This window comes from Herpailurus yagouaroundi, unplaced genomic scaffold (assembly GCF_014898765.1).
Source record: "Herpailurus yagouaroundi ecotype Mexico unplaced genomic scaffold, PumYag 202, whole genome shotgun sequence".
Taxonomy (NCBI): Eukaryota; Metazoa; Chordata; class Mammalia; order Carnivora; family Felidae; genus Herpailurus; species Herpailurus yagouaroundi.
In genome coordinates, this window is record NW_024412433.1 from 1,459,212 (window position 1) to 1,478,935 (window position 19,724).

At 55.6% G+C, this 19,724-nt stretch overlaps 1 protein-coding gene across 5 annotated transcripts in view; it reads left to right on the plus strand.

Annotated features, from left to right (window-relative positions):
* NDUFA10 (NADH:ubiquinone oxidoreductase subunit A10) overlaps positions 1-19,724 on the plus strand; it is a 51,847-nt gene that overhangs the window by 1,984 nt on the left and 30,139 nt on the right. For all 5 annotated transcript variants that reach the window (XR_005783168.1, XM_040450472.1, XM_040450469.1 and 2 more), the window contains exons 2-8: positions 1,801-1,969; positions 2,695-2,910; positions 5,270-5,356; positions 8,098-8,219; positions 9,454-9,533; positions 14,874-14,928; positions 16,493-16,578. Coding sequence is in view for 4 of the 5 variants with exons in the window: in XM_040450472.1 (XP_040306406.1) it covers positions 1,801-1,969; positions 2,695-2,910; positions 5,270-5,356; positions 8,098-8,219; positions 9,454-9,533; positions 14,874-14,928; positions 16,493-16,578 (815 nt within the window). In the remaining variant the exon portion in view is untranslated. The remainder of the gene's footprint in view (positions 1-1,800; positions 1,970-2,694; positions 2,911-5,269; positions 5,357-8,097; positions 8,220-9,453; positions 9,534-14,873; positions 14,929-16,492; positions 16,579-19,724) is intronic.

Here is a 19,724-nt window from a genome sequence, read left to right on the forward strand (position 1 = left end):
GAGTCAGAAGTTGTATGTGGATTTTCAACTGCATGGGGGGGGGGTGTCGGCACCACAAACTCCTGTACTGTTCAAAGGTCAGCTGTAACTTCTTCTCTGTTTTGTTGTCCTGTGGAACCCTTTTGCTCATATCCACATCCCCAGTTGTCTAGAAAAAGCGCACTGCATCATGTGGGCTCCTAGTAAATACTTAATGAATAACTAAGTGAATGAACATTTTTTCATACAGTTTTTGGCTATTTTTAATACTTTGAAAATAAGCTGTGAGTTCCTATTCTTCCCTATTCTGTCACTATTCCTTATTGATCTACACAACTTTTATATACACTAAGGATTTTCTTTTTTTTTAATTTTTTTTTCAACATTTATTTATTTTTGGGACAGAGAGAGACAGAGCATGAACGGGCGAGGGGCAGAGAGAGAGGGAGACACAGAATCGGAAACAGGCTCGAGGCTCTGAGCCATCCGCCCAGAGCCCGACGCGGGGCTCGAACTCACAGACCGCGAGATCGTGACCTGGCTGAAGTCGGACGCTTAACTGACTGCGCCACCCAGGCGCCCCTACACTAAGGATTTTCTTAGTTGCTTGCCTTTTGATTGTGTTACTTTCTGTGAGCATGTGTTGTGTGCTGTGGAGAGTAGATCATGTGGCTTTTGAGCAGAGAACGGGTGTGTTGGAGACAGGAGACGAGACGTTGCTCCATAGATGAGAGATGTGAAGATGTCTGCACAGTCAATGCAGTGGGGACAGGGGCAGGACATTTCACTCCTGAGAGGTTTAAGAGTTAAGGTCAATAGGATTTTGTGAGTGCCTGTAGGGTCGGAAGGAGGAGGAGGCTATCCAGGGTGATCCTGTGTTTGCTTGGTTTTGCTGGTGGATAGCGGATAGGGAACTTGGGAAGGAAAGCAGACTTGGGGGGTAGGGTATGGATGTTAAATTTTGGTTTTAAGCCTGTTAGTTGTCAGATACCTTCAGGACTTCTGGATGGAGCTGTTTAAAGGCAGGTAGCCAGGTCCAGAGCTCAGGACAGGAATCTGGACTAGAAAAATGCTCTGTTCCCTTACTCCTGTCTTCCCTTCGCCTCCTCCTCCCTGCCTTTCTTCCTTCCTTCCTTCCTTCCTTCCATCCATCCATCCATCCATCCATCCAGCTTATATTGAACATGGTAAGCATATTCTGTTTCAGGCACTGTTCCAGGCCCTGAGGATTTAACAGTGAACAAAACCAACAACCCCCCTGTACTTATGAACTTATGCTGGGGGGTGGGGCAGGGCGACCAGTAATTAAATAACTAGGTAATAAAAATGTAGATGTTGGCTTTTTTTCAAGTTTATTTATTTTGAGAGAGCGTGCATGAGCGGGGGGCGGGGCAGAGAGCTAAGGGAGAGAGAGAATCCCAAGCAGGCTCTGCACTGTCCGTGCAGAGTTTTGAAACAGTTCCATCCCACAGACCATGAGATCATGACCTGAGTCGAAACCAAGAGCTGGATACTTAACTTACTGAGCCACCCAGGTGCCCCTAGATGTTGGGTTGTTTTTCTTTTTTTTTTTTAACGTTTGTTTATTTTTGAGAGAGAGAGGGAGACACAGAATCCGAAGCAGGCTCCAGGCTCTGAGCTGTCAGCACAGAGCCCGACGTGGGGCTTGAACTCAGGAACTGTGAGGTCATGACCTGAGCCAAAGTTGGATAGATGTTGGTATTTTTATCACCAGAGGTCTTCTTGGCATTTTTACCTAATAGCTGCTGGTGCCTGTGGGAAGGGGAATGCTCACTCACGTCATGCTGTTGTGTTTTCCAGGAAGGAATTCATACAGGCGCCCAGTGCAGGCTACAGTATGGTCCTTTGGCATACATACTCGGCGAAAGAACAACCAAAAAATTCACAGAATACAGCAAAGTGATAACTGTAGACGGCAATATATGTTCTGGAAAAGGCGAGCTTGCAAAACAAATAGCAGAGAAACTAGGTACGGATGTATGTCGTGGAGTTCCTTTCTCTCAGGTGCATCGTTGCTTGTTTGAGTTTGATTTTCCTTTCATATAGACTGGGTGGAATTGGGCCCGAGGTAGGTATTTTACATTTTTAAAATACGCTAAAATCTATTTTTAATCTTTCGGATTTGGAAACATTTTTAAATCCATACTGGCTGTCAGTTTGCGTTGGAACTTTTTCTTGATAATGTCAGCGGAGCACGTTCACGTGAGCGGTCTCACCCGAGCTCTGTGACGGTCCTCCGGGGTGGGGCCCTGATCACTGCTGTCGCTTGCAGACGGGTGAGCTCCGGAGGGGGCTGCTGTCGCGCAGCTGGTGAGCGCGGAGCCGGGACCCGAACCACATCTCCTGACTCCCGGTGAAGATGCCGTCGTACTTCCCGTGGTAGCTGACGGGCTGGTGCCCAGTCGCACGTTGGGGGCTCCCCGCGGTCGTGGGCCGCTCTCCTTTTCGGGAGGAACTCCCGCGAGGGTACCGGGGACACACCGTAGGCCGGCCCTTTCGCTGACATGCTTGTCTTCCACGAGCGCTCTGGACACGTCGTCTTTCGTGTCCCGTGTGGACACAGGCGTGCGGGTAACTTGCCCGGGTCCTGTGCCACCGGCCTCCGCCCTGTATTCAGATGGGGCTTGCTTTCTGTGAGTCCCTGCTGCCCGCCGATGGCGGGGGAGGCGTTCGCATCACATGGCTTCTTCTCAGGCTTGAAGCACTTCCCCGAAGCCGGGATCCACTACGCGGATGGCGCGACGGGAGACGGGAGGCCCCTGGATGTGGAGCTTAGCGGCAGCTGCAGCGTGGAGAAGTTTTACGAGGACCCGAGAAGTAACGACGGCCACAGCTACCGCCTGCAGTCCTGGCTGTACGCCAGCCGCCTCCTGCAGTACGCGGACGCCCTGGAGCACTTGCTGAGCACGGGTACGGCGTCCGCGGCGCCCGGGCGTGTCCTGCGCGTGAACCCCTTCTGGAATCGCCATTGCGGACTGCCACGGAGCAGAGCTTTCCTTTAAGGGCGTTTGCGGGGGCAGGTTCTGTTTTTTTAACAGGATCATAAATTCCCCGAGACCCACGCTGCTGTTGCTTCGGAATGAAAGTCCCCGAATTGTGTTTCATTTTCGCGTGCTGGAGTGAGGGGTATGGGTTGTGTGGAATTTCTGTGCCGCCAGTGTAGACATGGGAGTGAAATGTATCAAAGCCGTGGAAGAAAGAGAGAGCCTCTAAAGGGCTGTGAGGAAGTGGAGTCAGACTCCTGCACACGGAGCTGTGAGTCACACAGAGATGTGACACACAAAGTAGGCTCGTCCCTAGGGCCCAGAGATGGGCTGGGATCCGCCATCAGTCCACTGGGGAGCAGCTAAACCTGGAGGAAGTGCAGCGGTGGTGGAGGCAGAACACGCAAGGCCCCAAGGGCCCGGACGATTGGAAGGGGGGTGTGCTTCTGGAAGTCACTGGAAGCCGGCAAGAGATGGACGAGGACTGTATGTTGGGGCGGGTACCGTTTGGAGTCTGGGAGACCAGCAGCAGGGCTGAGGACATAAGGTTAGCACAGAGCAGGGTCCAGTCCAGGAGGGACTGCGTTATCCTGGGCACCAGCAGCGGGGGTGACGCTCGGCCCCTACCCCAGCGTGCCCTAAGAATCGGTAACACACGCCGGGGTGCTTGGGCATAGCTCCCAAGCCTTGGCGGTGCTGAGTTCGCGGGTGGAGATGACGTGTGTGCACGTGAGAGGAGGGGGTGCAGGTTGTATGAGCCTTGTGTCCGCCTCCTACGGTAGTGATGGCCACGCCCGGTCGCCAGTTACCTGGTGAGCCATTTACAGACCGCTCAGCTGCCGCCTGGAGGGCGTACTTCGTGGGGTGTGAGGACGAGGAGGTACAGCATGTTTGACGGGGACCCCAGGTGACTGACGGAACTGGTTTGCAAAGCGGCATTTGGGAACCACTGCCAGGAGGGTTCCACGTATACGACACAGGCCAGGAGGTGCAGGATTCGCTCTTGACCGAAACGGTTACAGAGGAGTCCAGTTTTTGTCTTGGGTCTTCAGAACGTCCTTAGTGGTACTTTTCCTTCTATGACCGGAAGCCCTGATTTTCGTGGGTGCTGCTCCTAAGAAAAGATGCGGTCACCTCGTGATGTTCTGTACCAGGACCTGGCTCACGGGAACTGGTTGGTGGCTTGGGATTAACGCTGACACTTGGCTCATTCCAGATTCTTTCTGAAGCATACTTCACCTCTTGGGACTCTCCCTTTCTTAAAGTTAAGAAGAATCACTTTAAACAAAAACTTACTCGTCTCTGTCTGTGTTGTACTAACCGTTAAATGTTTTGTGAGTGCCCGTTGCGTGAGGTGCATTCTAGGAGCTGGGGTTCAGAAAGTGAAGCCCGCACCCTCCCGGAGCTTACGTTTTCCTGGGGAGACGAACAGTAAATGTGGGGGAGTTCAGTGCCACATCAGGTCGTGAGAAGCTGAGGAGGGGTTTGCCGTGGGGCCGGGGCCCTGCTTGCAGGTGGGAAGGTTGGGGAAGGCCTCTATCCTGGCACTGCAGGGCTGAGCCCGGGGGGACCGGTGCTCGGAGTGGCTGTAGTCACAGGAGGCCCCTGTGACAGGAGTGCAGTGAGTGAGGCCGGAAGTGGACGGGATGAGGTCAGAGAAGTTGGCTGGGCAAGATGGGTTTTCCTCTGGAGGAGAGAGGAAGCCACTAGCAGATTTGAGCGGAGGAGTAACGCAGTCCGGCTTGAGTTTTGCAAATGCCCCTGTGTTGCTGTGAGAGCAGCCGGGAGCGAGCACGGAGGCAGGGCCTACTCGGTGGCGGGGGCGGGAACCTTGCCAGCAGTGAGGAGGCCTGGCTGCCGGGAGGCAGCTGTGGCGGAAAGGTCAGGCTCTGGATGTGCTTGGGAGGACGCCGGTGGTTTGCTGATGAACTGGGCACGGGGGGGGCGGGGGGAGAGTGGTGGGTGCCGCTGGGGTCTGGCACAGCAGTCGGGGTGTGTGGGGATTGCAGTGAGCAGGTGGGGTGGGAAAGCTACGGAAGCTGTGAAGCACCTTCCTCGTAACTGGGGGTTTCTGCTGCAGCCGGTGGAATGAGATGAATGTTACGTTGCCCGAACCAGAAATGTTCTAGTTCTTGAAAACAGTCTCTCACTTACGAGCACACATACGTACGTTTGAACGGTATGGTAGAGAACTTGTCTCTTTGTAAAGTGAAGTTACTCGTTTCTGGGGCCTTGGGTTTTTTATGTGTCTGAACTTTGAATTTTGTTTCCCTGTTTTTAACCAGGACAAGGTGTCGTATTGGAACGTTCCATCTTCAGCGACTTTGTTTTCTTGGACGCGATGTATAACCAAGGATTCATCCGGAAGCAGTGTGAGTCGGCGTTGCGCTCAGGCCTTCCTGGACACGCTGCGTAGCTTCGCGAAGGCTCTGGTAGACTCCCCACGCGGTCCCTGCTCTTTCCGTGCACGTCTGTTAGGCAGACGGATAGAAGCTAGTACTTGTTAAATTTCCACAGGAAAAAAGCGGGTTCCTCCCACCCTCTTCTCCTCCTAAATTCCCATCTCCCAGTGGAAGCAGGGAAGCGTTCTGGATCCTTGAACAGCTCAGCTCCCGGATTCCACCCAACCTTCCTGAGCTGCCCCGACCCTCTTCGGGCTTGCAGGGTACCGCAGCCGCTTTCTCTGATCTGTGGTTTAATTTCCCTGAACTGGCCAGTTTTTTAGTGTATCACCTTGGACATAATCGGGATGTCTTCTTTTTCTTGCCGGCGACACCTGCATCCTTTCCCTCCGTCTGATGTGCTGCTGGTCTGCCGCGTCCAGGGACGGTAGCCCCGGTAGGGTGTTGTGGAAGGTCTGACGGTGGCAGACGGACAGGAGTGAAGGCCTCTTGGTTCGAGGTGGCCTGACTGAGCGGTTAGGGAACCACGTCAGGGTGGGGCCAGGACGTGTAAGTAGGAGTGCGCCAGGGCGGGGCCGGGAGAGCCTGTGCCGTCTGCCTGTGGCCGTGTCCACCTGAGCGCCCGGCTGGCTGGAGCGGTGGTGGCTCACGCCTGGAGGGCAGAGCGAGAGCGCTCGGTGAGTGACTGTGGAGAGCGAAGCAGGCCAGGAGACGGCCTGGGATGGAGGCGCCCGGCCGTTGGTCCGCCTGCCCGTTCTGCGGTTGGGGTGCCCGCCCGTGCTCGCAGGAGGGGCCGCGGCGCCCTTGCTTCTGGCCATGGACCTCACAGGCTATCCGAGCAGCAGCTGCGGGCAGTCAGACAGCCTTTCTGGGACGTGGGCTGCGTGCCGGGCTTCGTTTTAGGCATTGGGGATCTGGGGCGAGGAGACGGGGAAGCTCCTGCCGTCCTGGCCAGGGCGGGGCCGGCATTGAAGCAACGTGGACGCCGTTACTCCGTGACCCTGTGGAAGCACCCAGAACTCTGGCTGGGAGACGGGGTGCGGTCCGGGACGGCGTCCTGGGTGAGCCCGGAGCAGGCTGGCAGCAGGGCAGCGGGTGAGCGAGGCGCGGCGTAGCAGGGAGGCCAGCGCGGGCGGGGGACGGCCCAGGAGAGGCAGGTAGGGCGGGAGGAGGGGAGGCTCGCGCCCTGGCGGGGGGGCTTGGCTGTGTCCTGAAAGTGGCGAGGAGCCACCCAAGGTGTCGGGTGTGGGAAGGATGTGGTTGCATTGCGTTCGTTCGTCTGAAGTACGTGTTCGGTGAGGGGACATCCAAGGACAGGAGGCCAGAGGTGGGGATGTCAGAGCAGGATGGCACGCCGACACCGCAATGGGCAGGGCACAGACCCGGCGGGGCAGGGCGGGGCAGGGGCAGGCCCGGCGGTCGGCCTTGTGAGCAGGAGGCCGGGGAGTAACTGGGCTCAGCAGGCTCCTTGCCACGTGAAGAGGATGGGGCGCGGCAGCGGGCCGAGGAGCAGGTGTCCCACACGGGCGTGTGAGCTGGGGACCCCTGAGGTGGCCAGGTGGTTGCGTGTCCTAGACGCGGTGTGGGGGATTGACACGGACGGAGGATGCGCTTATCCCGGGAGAGTCGGGAGAGGGAGTGAGGACCGAGGCCAGGGTCCTTGGGGCTGGCTTCCGGCTCTCTGGGGAGGGAAGCCCGCTGCGGATTTGCACCCAAACGGGGTCGGTGAGGTGGCAGGGGCACGGTCGTCACCGAGTGTGTGGGATCTCGTGGGACGGGAGCGGAGAAGTGACCCGGGGTGGGGGGCAGTGGCTTTCGTGAGAGTCAGTTCTGTGTTAGGCTGGGAGAACAGATTCCTTTGGGGTGGACGGCGCACGCACAGCCAGGGGTAGGGTCCCCTCAGCCGTGGGGACTCCCAGAACATGCCCAAGGAGGGGCACTTGGTGGAGGAAGCGGGAGGACGGACGTCTTGCCTGGGGGTGGGCAGGACCAGACAGGAAGCCGGGATGAGGCCGAGTGTTAGAACGGTGCCCACAGTCCCGTGAGGCTGGGTCACTTACTTGGAGTGCACCACCGTCGTAGCCTGTCCCTCCAGCCCAGACCCTTGTGACCTTGGGTCAGAGGTCCGCCTGAATCGCCCCCAAAGCAGGCGTCGCTGGCAGTGGTCACCGGGACTTTTCTTTACAGCAAAGTAGTTGTCTTTCTGTGGCTTTTCGTGTGATCGCTTCTGGAAGTTTCTGCCATGTGAAAATCTGCAGATGGTCGTTTCTTTACATTGCTGCCGTGGCGGGTGAGGGTGGTGGTTTCGTTCCAGCGACCCAGACTGTGCTCTGGCTGCCTTTCCAGTGGCGTCATTGTGCGCCAGAGGACGTCCAGGTGCAGGGTGTTCTTGGAAACGGCGCGGATGGGGTTCGGCATCACCGGCCGTGCGTGGCTGTTGTGCGTACGGCTTGCTCGGTACGGCGACAGCTTCAGGAGGGTTTCCCCCAGCCTTCACTGCTTGCTGCTTTGTTTTCTCATTACTAAATCTGCTTCAGAAGGTCGGTCTGCGTAGCTGCGTAGCTGATTTACTGATTTACTGAAGTAGGTTGAACCCGAGTAAATGTAATCGGATGTCTTTCAGTTGAGTTTTTTGAAAAGTAAAGTATGTACGAGACGTCCACGACGTGGACACCCGCGGGTGACTGACGTGTCCCGCTCGTGTGTGGCAGGTGTGGAGCACTACAACGAGGTGAAGAAGGTCACCGCCTCTGAGTACCTGCCTCCCCACGTGGTCATCTACATCGACGTGCCGGTTCCGGAGATCCAGAGTCGGATTCAGAAGAAAGGAAACGTAACCAGCTCTTAAATTCAAGACCCCGCTCGTTTTGCGTGTCCCCGCTGTTGCGGTGCCGGCGCTCGCGGCACTTTGCTGAGTCGCCACCTTCCTTCACGGAGCCGGGCGGCACCCACAGCGGAGCCCCCGGAGGGTGGGCCCTCGTGCGGCAGACGGAGGGGGGTCCCGGCGCAGTCCCTGCTTTCCACCGGAGCCCCGCGGTCCCTGGCCCCATCTCTCTGTCCTCCCCTGTCCCCTAAAGCACCCTGTGAGGCCGGGTCAGTGTCCTGACCACTTCCCTGTGCCCTGCACCTTTCTGTTCTCTCGCGGGGTCTCCGTGCCCCGGTGTCTGGGCAGACTGAGTGTCACTTTCAACACCTCTCAGTGCTTCACTCCCGTTGAGCCCTGTCCCTGTGTTCCTGCCTGCTGAGCCTGCAGCGGCTGAGCAGCGAGGTCCACGCATGTGGCGCCGGGCGAGACTCGGTTAGGTGGCCTGGACACTGCAGGTTGAAGGTGCCCACCGGCCGTGTGGGCGTGATGCGGGGGACAGAGGTCGTGAAGACCGTCGCCGCCCTTAGGACTGGTTCTTGGGAAGCACTGCTCCCACTTAGGGTATTTGTTCCTGACACGTGGTGACAGTGTAGAGTTGTGTGAGGGGGATGCGTAGGCAGTGTATCAGGCGGAGGTAAATGCCACGAAGAAACCAGGGAACAGCGATGTGACTGTCCTGGAAGCGTGGCCGAACTGGAAGAGGTCTTAAATTCTGAAGCTTGCTGCTCGTGATTGGAGTTTTCAGTTTCCGAATTTGGCTTAGCACACCTGGAGGTGATAGGGGGGTGAGAGGTGGAGAAGTGGGAGCGGGCTGGGAGCGTGAGCGGTGGGGAAGCGAGAAGGACTGAGGGAGTGGGTGGCGGTGAGGGGGTAGGGGAGAGGTGGGCTGGTCCTCTCGTCTTGGGCGCGCTGCGGAGCGGGCAAGCCAGGCCCAGTGTGTGTGCACACATGCACACCGTGTTCTTTCTGAGCCTGTTCGAAGCACGCGTCTGAAGGCCTGTGCAAGGTCATGCCGTGGGTTCCCTGGGCAAACAGGTTAGTCCTGACCGATACCGAGGCCCCTTTTCTGTCGTCCCGACGACACCCACAGGTTGTTCCCAGAAAACCGTGTTTGTTGCTTGTTTTCACGTCTTACGTGTGCACAAGTAAAAGAAAGAGACGCCTAAATGTTTCACGCTTGTTTTTTTCTTCTTTTGCTTAGCCACACGAAATGAAGGTCACCTCGGCCTATCTGCAGGACATCGAGAACGCCTACAAGAAAACCTTCCTGCCTGAGATGAGGTGAGCCAGGCGCACAATTCACACGTCTTCACACGCGGCTCCGTGTGCCGCGGCCCGGGGGGTTCACTCTCACTACGGTGGGTGTTGTGCGGCATGTTGTGCGCTGAGGTTTGCGAGGGAGCAGGACAGCACACGTTCCGGCTTGATCTGGTGGGGTCTTGTTGTCTCTTGGCTTGCTTGTTTCGTCCATCTTCCTTCTTTGTTTTACTTCTGAAATCACGGGAAGCCGGAAGCAGACCCTTGCCATGTTTCACGATAGGGTGTGAGCATCAGAGGACTCCTCTGACACCTGAGCTGGCAGCTGGACGTTCATGTCTACCCAGGATTGCTCGGCAGTGCCCCCTGCTGGTACAGAAAATTCAGGAGGATAAACAATCCCTACGGGTTCTAAGAGTTCTTCTGAAAGGTCACTTGGAATTTTAAATGAAATCCCACCAAACCCTCCTGTTTCTCTCTTTTCTCCTGTTCTCTTCCTTTCCTGAAGGCGCAAGGCGAATGTGTTTCCGCCCCCTCCGTGTGGCCCATCCTCGTGTGGTCGTGGGCCTCCCTCACGTCCCGCCAGAATTAGGTTGTTTGATGCTTTCACTGAAGGTTCCTAGCAGTATTTCTTAAACTTTCGGAAACTTAACCCTCTTGGTACCTAAAAATCTCATGCCTTTAAGATTTCAGAGTATAAAATTGTGAATAAAAACTGTGATAACTTTGGAAGAAAAATCTGGTTTTTAAGTTGAAAACTAATTTTTTTAAGCGTGAGCATGGATGCTTACTGCCGCTGCCGTCTTGTGACAGGCCCCTTTCTGGCAGTGGTACAGAGGGTTGAGCTGCGGGCCCCCTTCGTCCCGTCCTGCTGCTCTGTTTGTAAGACCAGAGGTGCAGAAACACCTCGGTTTTGTAAACCTGCGCCAGGGCAACGTGTGGAGGTGTGTGAAGAGGCAGAGGGAGACGGTGGACCGCAGCACGTCGGTTCCGGAAATGCCTCTGGAACATCTTCGGCTGCAAAACAACTGAGAACGGCAGTCCTGGCCCCAGTTGTTCCCCGCAGATTTTCCCGTAGAACTTCGGCTCATAACGCCTGAATCCTGCTGCAGTCGGGAGGGGATTTCCTTTCACTTGGTGGTTATTTTGAAGACCGTCTCCTTGAGGGCTTCCAGATCACAAAGTGTGTCCGGCCGCCCCTAAGTGTCTACGACATGGTCTGGCTACCCGTACTTGCTTTGTCCTGGGACCCCCTCCTGGGGCCGCACGTGCCACGCTCAACAGCTCACGTGCGCCCCTCCCAGGTCCAGGCAGGTGCCGCTTCCGTCCGGTGGCGCCAGAGCCCGGGGCAGAGCAGAGCAGAGCACACACCCTCCCGGGCCGGGGCGGCCGTACGGTGTCGGGCTGTGCGGGCCTCGTGGATCGCTCACGGGATCTGCACGTCGTCGCCCGGTGTTAGCATAACGGTTCCTCAGGGTGGATTTTTACCCATCTCAGTCACGGGCCCAGAGCCTCAGGAAGCCACCAAGGCACACGGTGCACGCGCCTCAGGCCAGCGCGCTGAGCTGGCTGAGTTTATACACGGCGTCGCAAACGCTGTCCCAAGCCTGCCGGCGACTGCTCCTCCTCCCCGGTGTCCTTGCCCGCGGCCCACTTTCCGAGACGCAGGTCGGGGTGCTTCCCGCCTCACCGAGAGGCCCCAGCGTGGCGCTCAGGGACCTCGGGAGCCAGCCGCGCTGAGGTGAGGCGCTCTGGTGGGCAGGGCTGTGTTCTTGGGACTTGACCTGGGGCCTCGGGGCCTTTGCTAAGTCCGGGTAGGACAGTGCCGCCTCCCGATGAGAAACAGAGAGCCACGCTCTGGGGGGACGAGCTCTACCTCTTGGTCCTGCTGTGATGTCTGTGTGCCCTGTCTTCTGAACAGATACGGCCTGTGCATTGTCCTGGCTCAAGCCATGTGGGTTTATGAGACCCGCTTAAGTTGGAGGCCATTTGTCACAGTGAACACGTTCGTGAGGTTTTCTGTGCAGTCTGCCTTATGTTAAGTGTTCACAGGCTCAGGTCACAGTGCAGCGAGGGATGTACGTGACTCCCAAGGTGTTCTCTTAGAAATTCACTGGACCTTGACTGGAACCACAAGTTTTATGTAAAACTTTAAGCAATCTATGACGAGTAGGTTATCTAAAGTGTCTAAGCGTTCGTGACTTAGAATTTGTCACAGACTCAGAGTCTGGAGTTCTCTCTTGTCCAGCAAGAGAGCGGACGCAGAATTAAATGCGAGAGAGGCTAATGTCCGGGAGGATACGAGTCTTGAGGAAGGGTCCTCGCTCCATATTTATTAGGGTCAGAAGGCTCGCAAACGTGATGGACGTGCAGAAAGAGACAACGAAACGGCGATCGTCAACTCGTGTGTGTCGAAGCTATGTGGTGTTAGGGGTCTGGGTCAAAATCATGGCTGCCCGAGCAAACTTGCCTAGGGGATAAGACAGAGCATGTACCTCAGGGTCAACACGACACTTTTTTTGCGAATTAGCTCCGGGCAGTTTCACCCTGCTCCGTGGTCTGTAGCCTGTTTACGTGTTTACCTATTCTGGACCTTCCGTCCTGTGAAAGCAGCTTTCCGTTCTCATCCTCTGCTGGGGGTGCTTTGCCTTGTTGACCTAATCTCCGATGCTTTAGTCCTAAACCTTGTTAACGCAAAGCTGCAAGCTCGGGAAATTCCTAAACTTATTCCCCACAAGAGTTCAGGAGGTGTTTTCCCACATGAACGATTTTAGGTTTCCCGGGCATGTTTATTCGAAGTCATTTGGTTCAATATTACGTATTTACAGTGACTCACCTGGGAAGAGAACATTATTAGAGTATCAGTAATTAAGCAATAAAATCAAAATTGCTTAAGAGAAATTTTTTTAGCTCGAATGTCCATATTTGAAGCAGAGTGGGTTTACCTGACTTGAGGGCAACTGCCGTCTGGGCTGGCTGTCCCGTCAGCTCTCCTCTCCCGAGCAGGCACGCGATGCTTCGCCGTGTTCTTACGTGTTGACCATGAAAGCGTGGGGAGCGTTGCAGCTCTCGCCAGGAGACACAGCTACCCACCACAGGAATACGTTTTCTGGCTTTGAGAACATTTATGCTTAAGATCATTGGAAGGCCTGTGTTTTGTCTTCCTTACCTTGATTATGAAACGTGTCGGGAATGAGTTTGCACCGTGGCTTGGCTTCACACGCTCGTGAGGAGGCCTTTACGCTGCTCTGTTTGTAAATGTTGCCGCGACCGCTGGTGTCACGGGAGACACGGAAGGCACAGCGGTTCCCGAGACGGGGGGGGGGGGGGGGGCGCGGGGGGGGCCCACTGGGGTCCCGCGGACGTGAGTTCGCTCCACAGGCCTTGAGGGTGTCTCCGAATCTCTGAGACCCTCGGCCACCCTCCTGGTTCAGCCTCCCTTCACAGGCCGGTGGGAACGAGGGGCGGGCATGACCCAACGGCAGGATCCTCTGCCATCTGTCGCTCTGTTACTGAGGCGTTTGGCATGGGACGCTGCTCGTTGTAGACACGCGGAGAATAAATGTCCGGTGTGTGGAGTCACACGAAAGACGGAGATGTTAGGTTATGAAATCGGCTCTGTGAGCCGTTTTCCGTTGACCGTCTGGAGTTGCCAGTTCTGCACGGGCGGGGACCTTGTCTCTGTCACCGTGTACGCCCCACACGGTGCCTGCCGCCAGCGGGGACTTAAGAGGTGGGCTCAGTTACGTGTGTCGAAGGTACATGTCACCGTGTTCCTGATGTCTCCCGCGCACGCTCGTGACAGCTAGGTCAAGGACGCCACACCGTGTCGCCGTGTGAGGAAGAGCCGTGTTGTTCCCATACCAGCCTCCCTCCCTTCCTCATCCAGGGGAGGTGACAACCTCTGTCTCCTATGCACTTGGTTTAATTTTGACTCGTGGGACTTGTCGAGGGAAAGGACTCCCCTCTGCGTGCCTTTCTCCTCGTAGTGACAGTGAGAGGCCGCGGGCCCCTGAGGAGGGGCTGCGTGCGTCAGGTTCTCCGCTTGGGGGCCGCTCTCCCTCCAGCCACAACGGCCAGTGCACCGAGGTTGTGTTTCTAGCTCTGTGGGGTCGTTATCAACCTGCTTATGGTCTCTGACCGTTTCGCTCGTCATTGTGGCGATACAGGAAACGCAGTGACCTCGTTGCAGCAAGAAACACTTATCTCGTTGGAGGACGTCTTGGAGTGCGCCATGCAGGCTTACCTGCAATTTCAGTGCTTGGGGCGTTTTTTCTTACGCTTGGAATGAATGTGAGTCCACAGTAACGATACGAATACAGACGCCTTCCCTGCACTAACTCTGCTCATTACACCGGTGACCTGTGGAAGGTGGCCAGCAGTTGGCGACGTTCGATGCCGTTGTGGAGGGTCGCACGTGGATTTCAGTTTGAGCGTAGCTCGTATGTTCTTGGACTCTCTGTCAGTGGGAGGGTGCTGTGGTGTAGACGTCAAAAGAGAGAATGGCCTCGTTTATGCTGTGCAGATGATCCTTGGGAAGTAGCAGTCTGTCCTTGACATCCTGCTGTCCCCTTTGCTGGATGGGGGTGAGACATTGCCTGTGGTGACAGGCTGTCCAGTGGACCTCTGGTCTGGGCGGCCTTGCTGGCCTCTGGCCGGGGTTGGGGCGTCAGGTCTCCCACTGGCTGGTCTGGAGGTGGCGGTGGGGGCAGACTTCCCATCTGTGGCTTGTGGTGGTCCAGTCGTCTCCTGGCTGGGCAGCTGGCCGTCCAGGTGGCAGTCAACGTGGCGGGGGGATAGGCAGAAGTGCTGGAAACGTCTGGGATCCAGTTGTGACTTTGCAGTGTCCAGACTCAGGCCAGGGACCGGGGGAGTGAGCTGCTCTGCCCTGCTGCGGGCCTGGGCTGATAAAGGTTATCCGGAGGGCCGGTTTGTCTCCTAGATTCTAGCAGCTCAAGTAACCTGTCCTTCCTCCTCCACCACATGCCACTCTCTGTGCCCATGCCTCAGTGAGGCCCCGGGCGCCTTCGTCCTGTCCTGTAGCGAAACCCGTGGAGGTGACCCATGGACCCCATCCCCCTTCGCCACTGGTCCTGGCGCCTGTGGGGTGGGGGTAAGATTGTCAGAAGGGAAGTCAGGAGATGTACCCGCTGTCCAGCGTAGAGCACGTTTCTGCTGCTAGTGGGTCCTCCTTAGCCGTTCAGACCACGTGAGCCAGCACGTGCCCAGCGTATCACCCTACCCTGTTCAAAGAATGGGAGGTTTCAGTGTTTGTGGTGATAGTTTTTAACGTTACGTATTCATTTGTGCATTAACGTAAGCTTGGAAAATTTACGTTGAATTCCATCTTGTTTTTTCTTGCAGTGAGAAGTGTGAGGTTTTACAGTATAGCGCAAGGGAAGCTCAAGATGCGGAAAAGGTAAGAAATCGGCCGAAAGTTTGTGATTATTCTTAAATTTGTTTCATGTGTAGGGTTCTTATCAATCAGATAATCAGTTCAGCTGCCACCAGTCTTAGAAATGTCTATATTTCATGAGGTTTTTAAAAGAGGTACTGAGCCAGTGTATCTCACTCCCCTGGTCATGAGATTTTGATTTTTTTTTGAATAACTTAAGTTTCTAGGATCTTAAAATTGTAGAAAATACATTAGTAAGTGCATTTTGTAAAATTCGAGTCAATCTCAATGCAATGAGAACTTAATGAGTAATAACCAAAAACAGTGGAAAAAAATAATGCAGGAACATTTGCCTTCCCAGATAACAAAAACATATTACAAAATGATGGTAATGAAAGCCATGTGGTGTTAACACAAGAATTGATAAATGGCTAAATGGAGCAGAGCAGAGAGTAGAGAAGCAGTTGCATGTGCGTGTGCATGTGCGTGCGCGTGCATGTGAGACTTTGGCAAAGGCAGTGCCTTAAGGGAAAACAAAACATGACGTAGAAGAAAATTATTATTTCTTAAATGGTGTTGAAGCAGTTGATCATCCATTAGGCAAAAAGAAGGTCCCATGTTTTAGAAGTTAATCATAAAATACTAAAAGGCAAAACAAAAGGTACAAAAATTCTGGAAGAACAGGTTTTATGGTTTGGGGCTGAGGTACAGGTGGTGACATCAGACAGTACTGTGGAGTTGACCACTGCAGAGACAACGGGCCCGGTCGGCTCTGGGCACGAGAGGAGGAGAGGGTTATGGAGTGAGGTCTTGTCCACGGAGAGGGGGACGCTCCCTTAGGGCCCGGGGCCGCATCCGAGTGCAGCTCCGGGCCAGCTCCGAGGACTGCACGTGGCCCACTCCGCTTGGACTGCCTGAGTTCTGTTGACTTTTGTCCCTGGGAGGCAGGTGTGTTTGTCGTAGGCGGTTTTACGCCTGGACGGACCCATCAGATGCCACGTGTTCGAGCAGAAGGTTGCATTTGCTCCTAAGACCGTGCCATGCTTTCAGTTTATAATTGGAAGTACCCAAATTCCTGAGACTCAAGAGAGGACCCCGGGTGTGGCGTTTTTTGGGGAAAAGTGCATCTGAAAAGGTCGCCCCTCTGGGAGATCAGAGTACAGACTGAGGGTTTGGAGGCTGGGGACACAGATTGTTGGATCTCTTCAGGAAATGGATTAATTTTCTTGTTCTTTTGTTGCTTCCAGTGGCCAGGTCTCGTCTTCTAGAACGAAGTCCCTGGGGCGGGAGAGTCTGTCATGATCACTGTTTCCCCCGTCTTGAGGCTTGTTTTGTCCCGTGCCTCGTCTCCCGGCCCAACGTGTCATTTCTGCGCCACCCACGTGTCAGTGGGCCGGGCGCGCACACTGAGGGTCAGCGCTCAGTCCCATTTCTTCACTGAAGGCTGTCTGTCCAACTTCCTTTCTTTTTGACTTCCATGGGGATTTTTCCTGCTAGGTGTTTGTGGCTTGCAGTGTATTAAAACGTGACCTCATTTAAATTTCCAAAATGGGCCTCTGCATCAGGCTTGGAATCGTTTGTGTCGTAGGTGGTGGAGGACATCGAGTACCTCAAGTGTGACAAGGGGCCGTGGCTGGAGCAGGATGACCGGACTCTTCACCACCTGCGGATGCTGTGAGTCCCACGCTGTTGGGGACCACCCAGACGGGGCACGGGGCTGGGTCTTTGAGAATAGTCCACGGCCCGCGGTAGAAACTGACAGAACGTGAAGGAGTTCTGTTTCAAGTTAGATGTTAACTGTGCCACCAGGAACGAGGTGTATTTCCTTTTTCCTTAAAACAGGCTCTTCCGTCCCCGAGTCGGACAGTTAATTAATTGATTGCCAATATCAACTCGGCAGATCCTTTGCTGCTTCCGTGTGCCGAGCCCTGAGCCAGGTGTAGAGGAATTAGAATCAAATAGCAGTCTTGCTTTCATCTCCGGTGGGCACTTTGTCCTCCAGCTCCAGGCAGAGGATGGTGGGGACGCGGCCGTGCGTCCCGCTACCGCTCAGCTTGCCAGACAGCCCGACCCTCACGGACACACAGCGGAGGGCCTCCTCCTGCTGGTGCCCTCGCGTCCTCAGGGGACCACTCCCTTCAGGTCAGGCCAGCTGTGTCGAGACCGCAGATGTCACGTGCGTGGAGCCGTTGTCACATTTCTGTGCCACGGCATGAGTTCCTCGGTCAGGGCCACTTGGTGCAGATGACCCTGTGAGTGCCCTGGGGCTGCTGTAGCGAGACACCACCCGCTGGGGGCGCTGCACACGACAGAGGCTGCTTCTCCCTGTTCTGGAGCCCGGAAGTCCAGAGTCCAGGTTGCTGCCAGGGCGCCCTCCTCTGCGGGTCCTAGGAAGACTGCTTCCCGCCCTTCAGCTTCTGGTGGCCTCCGGCCATCCTGGGCTTTCCTGGGCAGGTGTCTGCGTCACTCCCACCCTGCCTCCGTCTTCACGTGACGTTCCTCCCTGTGTGTCTGTGTCTTGCCTACATTTCTCTCTTCCTGTCAGTTCACCAGTCACGGGAGGAGGATCCGTGCCAGTGCCCTGGGATCACATGTTAACTTAATCTCTGCAAAGGCTCTTTGCAAATAAGATCACGCTCACAGGTTCCGAGTGGACATGAATTTGGGGGGGACACCATTCAACCCAGTACACCATGTGTTTGAAGGGTCCCTAAGCCCGACTGCACACTTGGAAACTCACTGGAAAGACTCAGGAGTCTCTGTATGGAGTTGTACTCACGGCCGGGGTCACAGGGAATTAGCAGGTGCACGGCTGGGCAGTGAGGAAGAGCCATGGCCAATATGGAGCTGTCCACGCCCCGGCTTTCGATGCTCCCTCCCTGCCATGAGGGACGTGCCAGAGGTGCTACTTTGTTCGGGAAAAGGCAGTAACACGTGGGTAGGATCTCTGCCCACAAAGCCCATTGGACATCAGTGCCCAGTGTTTTTTGGGGCACTGGCACCTTCTGCCTTAGCAACTACTCAAGGCCTGACCTCCAGGCAAAAGGCCCATGTAAACCCCATCGTACCTTGGCGCGTAGGGTTCAGTGCCCTGGCCTCGGGGCGCTGTTTGGAAACAGAGCTCCCAGGCATGCTCTGTTTATGACAGCAGAAGGGATTCCATGTGCACGTGAACTGGGCTTCTCACAGAAACGTCTCGGGCGGGAAGGCAAATCTGAACCCAGCAAGTGGAAGTTTCTTGTGAGGGCCACTGGCTGCCCTCCATGATGGGGGGACCCCACATTACCGACTTCCCTGTTTTGTCCCCCAGGACGAGCTATGCTGGGGGCTCAGCACTGGCCTTGCTGTGGCACGCTGGGCACACACAGTGGCAGGGCCACATCAGTTTTGAGGAGCGCCGGTCTCAGTGTTGAGCCCACGCGTAGCACCCGTCTTGCCCCGGTGACCAGTCTGCCCATCGGACTTGCTCCCGCGGAGCTGGGCCCCGAGCGCCAGACCTTCCCGTGTGTGCCGGGTAGTTTGCTGGGTTGCGGTTTCTTTTGTCTGATAGCTGGATGTAGCCCAGCGTCGGCACACGCGGAAGGGTGCCATCAGCTGTTCACATCCTGTGCTTGAGGTGGGATTACTTCTCGTTTGAAGCTACTGACTTAGGTATTACAAGTAAGGTAACTTTTAATGGTTTTTGTTTTGTTTTTTCTTGTTTTGTGCTTCAGATGGAAAAAGTAGCAGCTCATGGGAAAGATCCCGTGGTTGTAGGGGTGGGGTTGACAGGGACAGGGAAGGAGGCTCCCCGGGGGAAGGCTGGGAGTGGCCACTGAAGGCGAGGCCTAGCGCTCCGTGGCGGTCCGTGCTCCTCACATGGCTCAGGGTGAGCGGGGATGTGCCCTGGGCCTGTGGAAGCTCTCTGCCGGCCGCCCCGTCTTCATGGTGAGATGGGAAGTGAGCCAGTGGCCATGAGTGCCAGTGAGGGTGCGGGGCGCGGGGGGACGCAGTGGAGGTTTGAGGAGGGAGGAAATGTCTCAGCCTCGGTGTGGGGAAGACCGTTGGGAGGACCTGAGAGAAACGTGCTGTGCGCGGCTGGTGGGGCAGCGGCCCTGACACCGAGCGGAGAGAGGGCTTTCCCGGCTGCTGCGGCCGTCCCCGGGCTGTAGGACCCTGGATTCCAACAGGGTCGGGGTCTGGGGGTGAGTGGGAGAGAGGGCAGGAGAGCCGGGAGCGTACAGAAGTGAATGAGGGTCGTGGTGAGAACTTTGACTCGGGTGATGAGGCAGGTGAAGAACACGGAAATGACCATCAGCCCCAGCGGGTCAGGGGTGGGAGCTACACCACTCACCATAGAGAGGGAGGAGGCCCAAGTCCAGGATCACCTGTGATTCCTGACGGCGGACGGCAGGCTGTAAATGTGTGAGCTCGTGTTTCTAAATACAAGTTACCTCATATGTGTCTTTGTATTCTAGATTTTGACACCATAAGCACGTTCCTCTCTTAGTGAAAACTTACAAATTTGATTTCTTGATGGCTGCTTGGGGATGCTGTTTGAACCCTTTGATGGAGATACAAGTCAGCGGTTAGCAAACTGTGGCCTGTGGACCAAATCCAGCCCTCAGCTGCCAAGAATCGTTCTTACATTTTTAAAGGATCGTGAGAGAAAACTGGTTTATGCTACAGAAACTCTTTGAAGCCCTCAGAGGCTGAAGTACTTACTGTCTGGGTTTACAAGTAAAGTCCGTCAGTTCCTGAGATGCTGCCCTGATCCACTTATTGTTTCTTTAATTTTGCTTTTCGGGTTGCTTTGATCCCTTCCTGTTCGTAATCAGCAA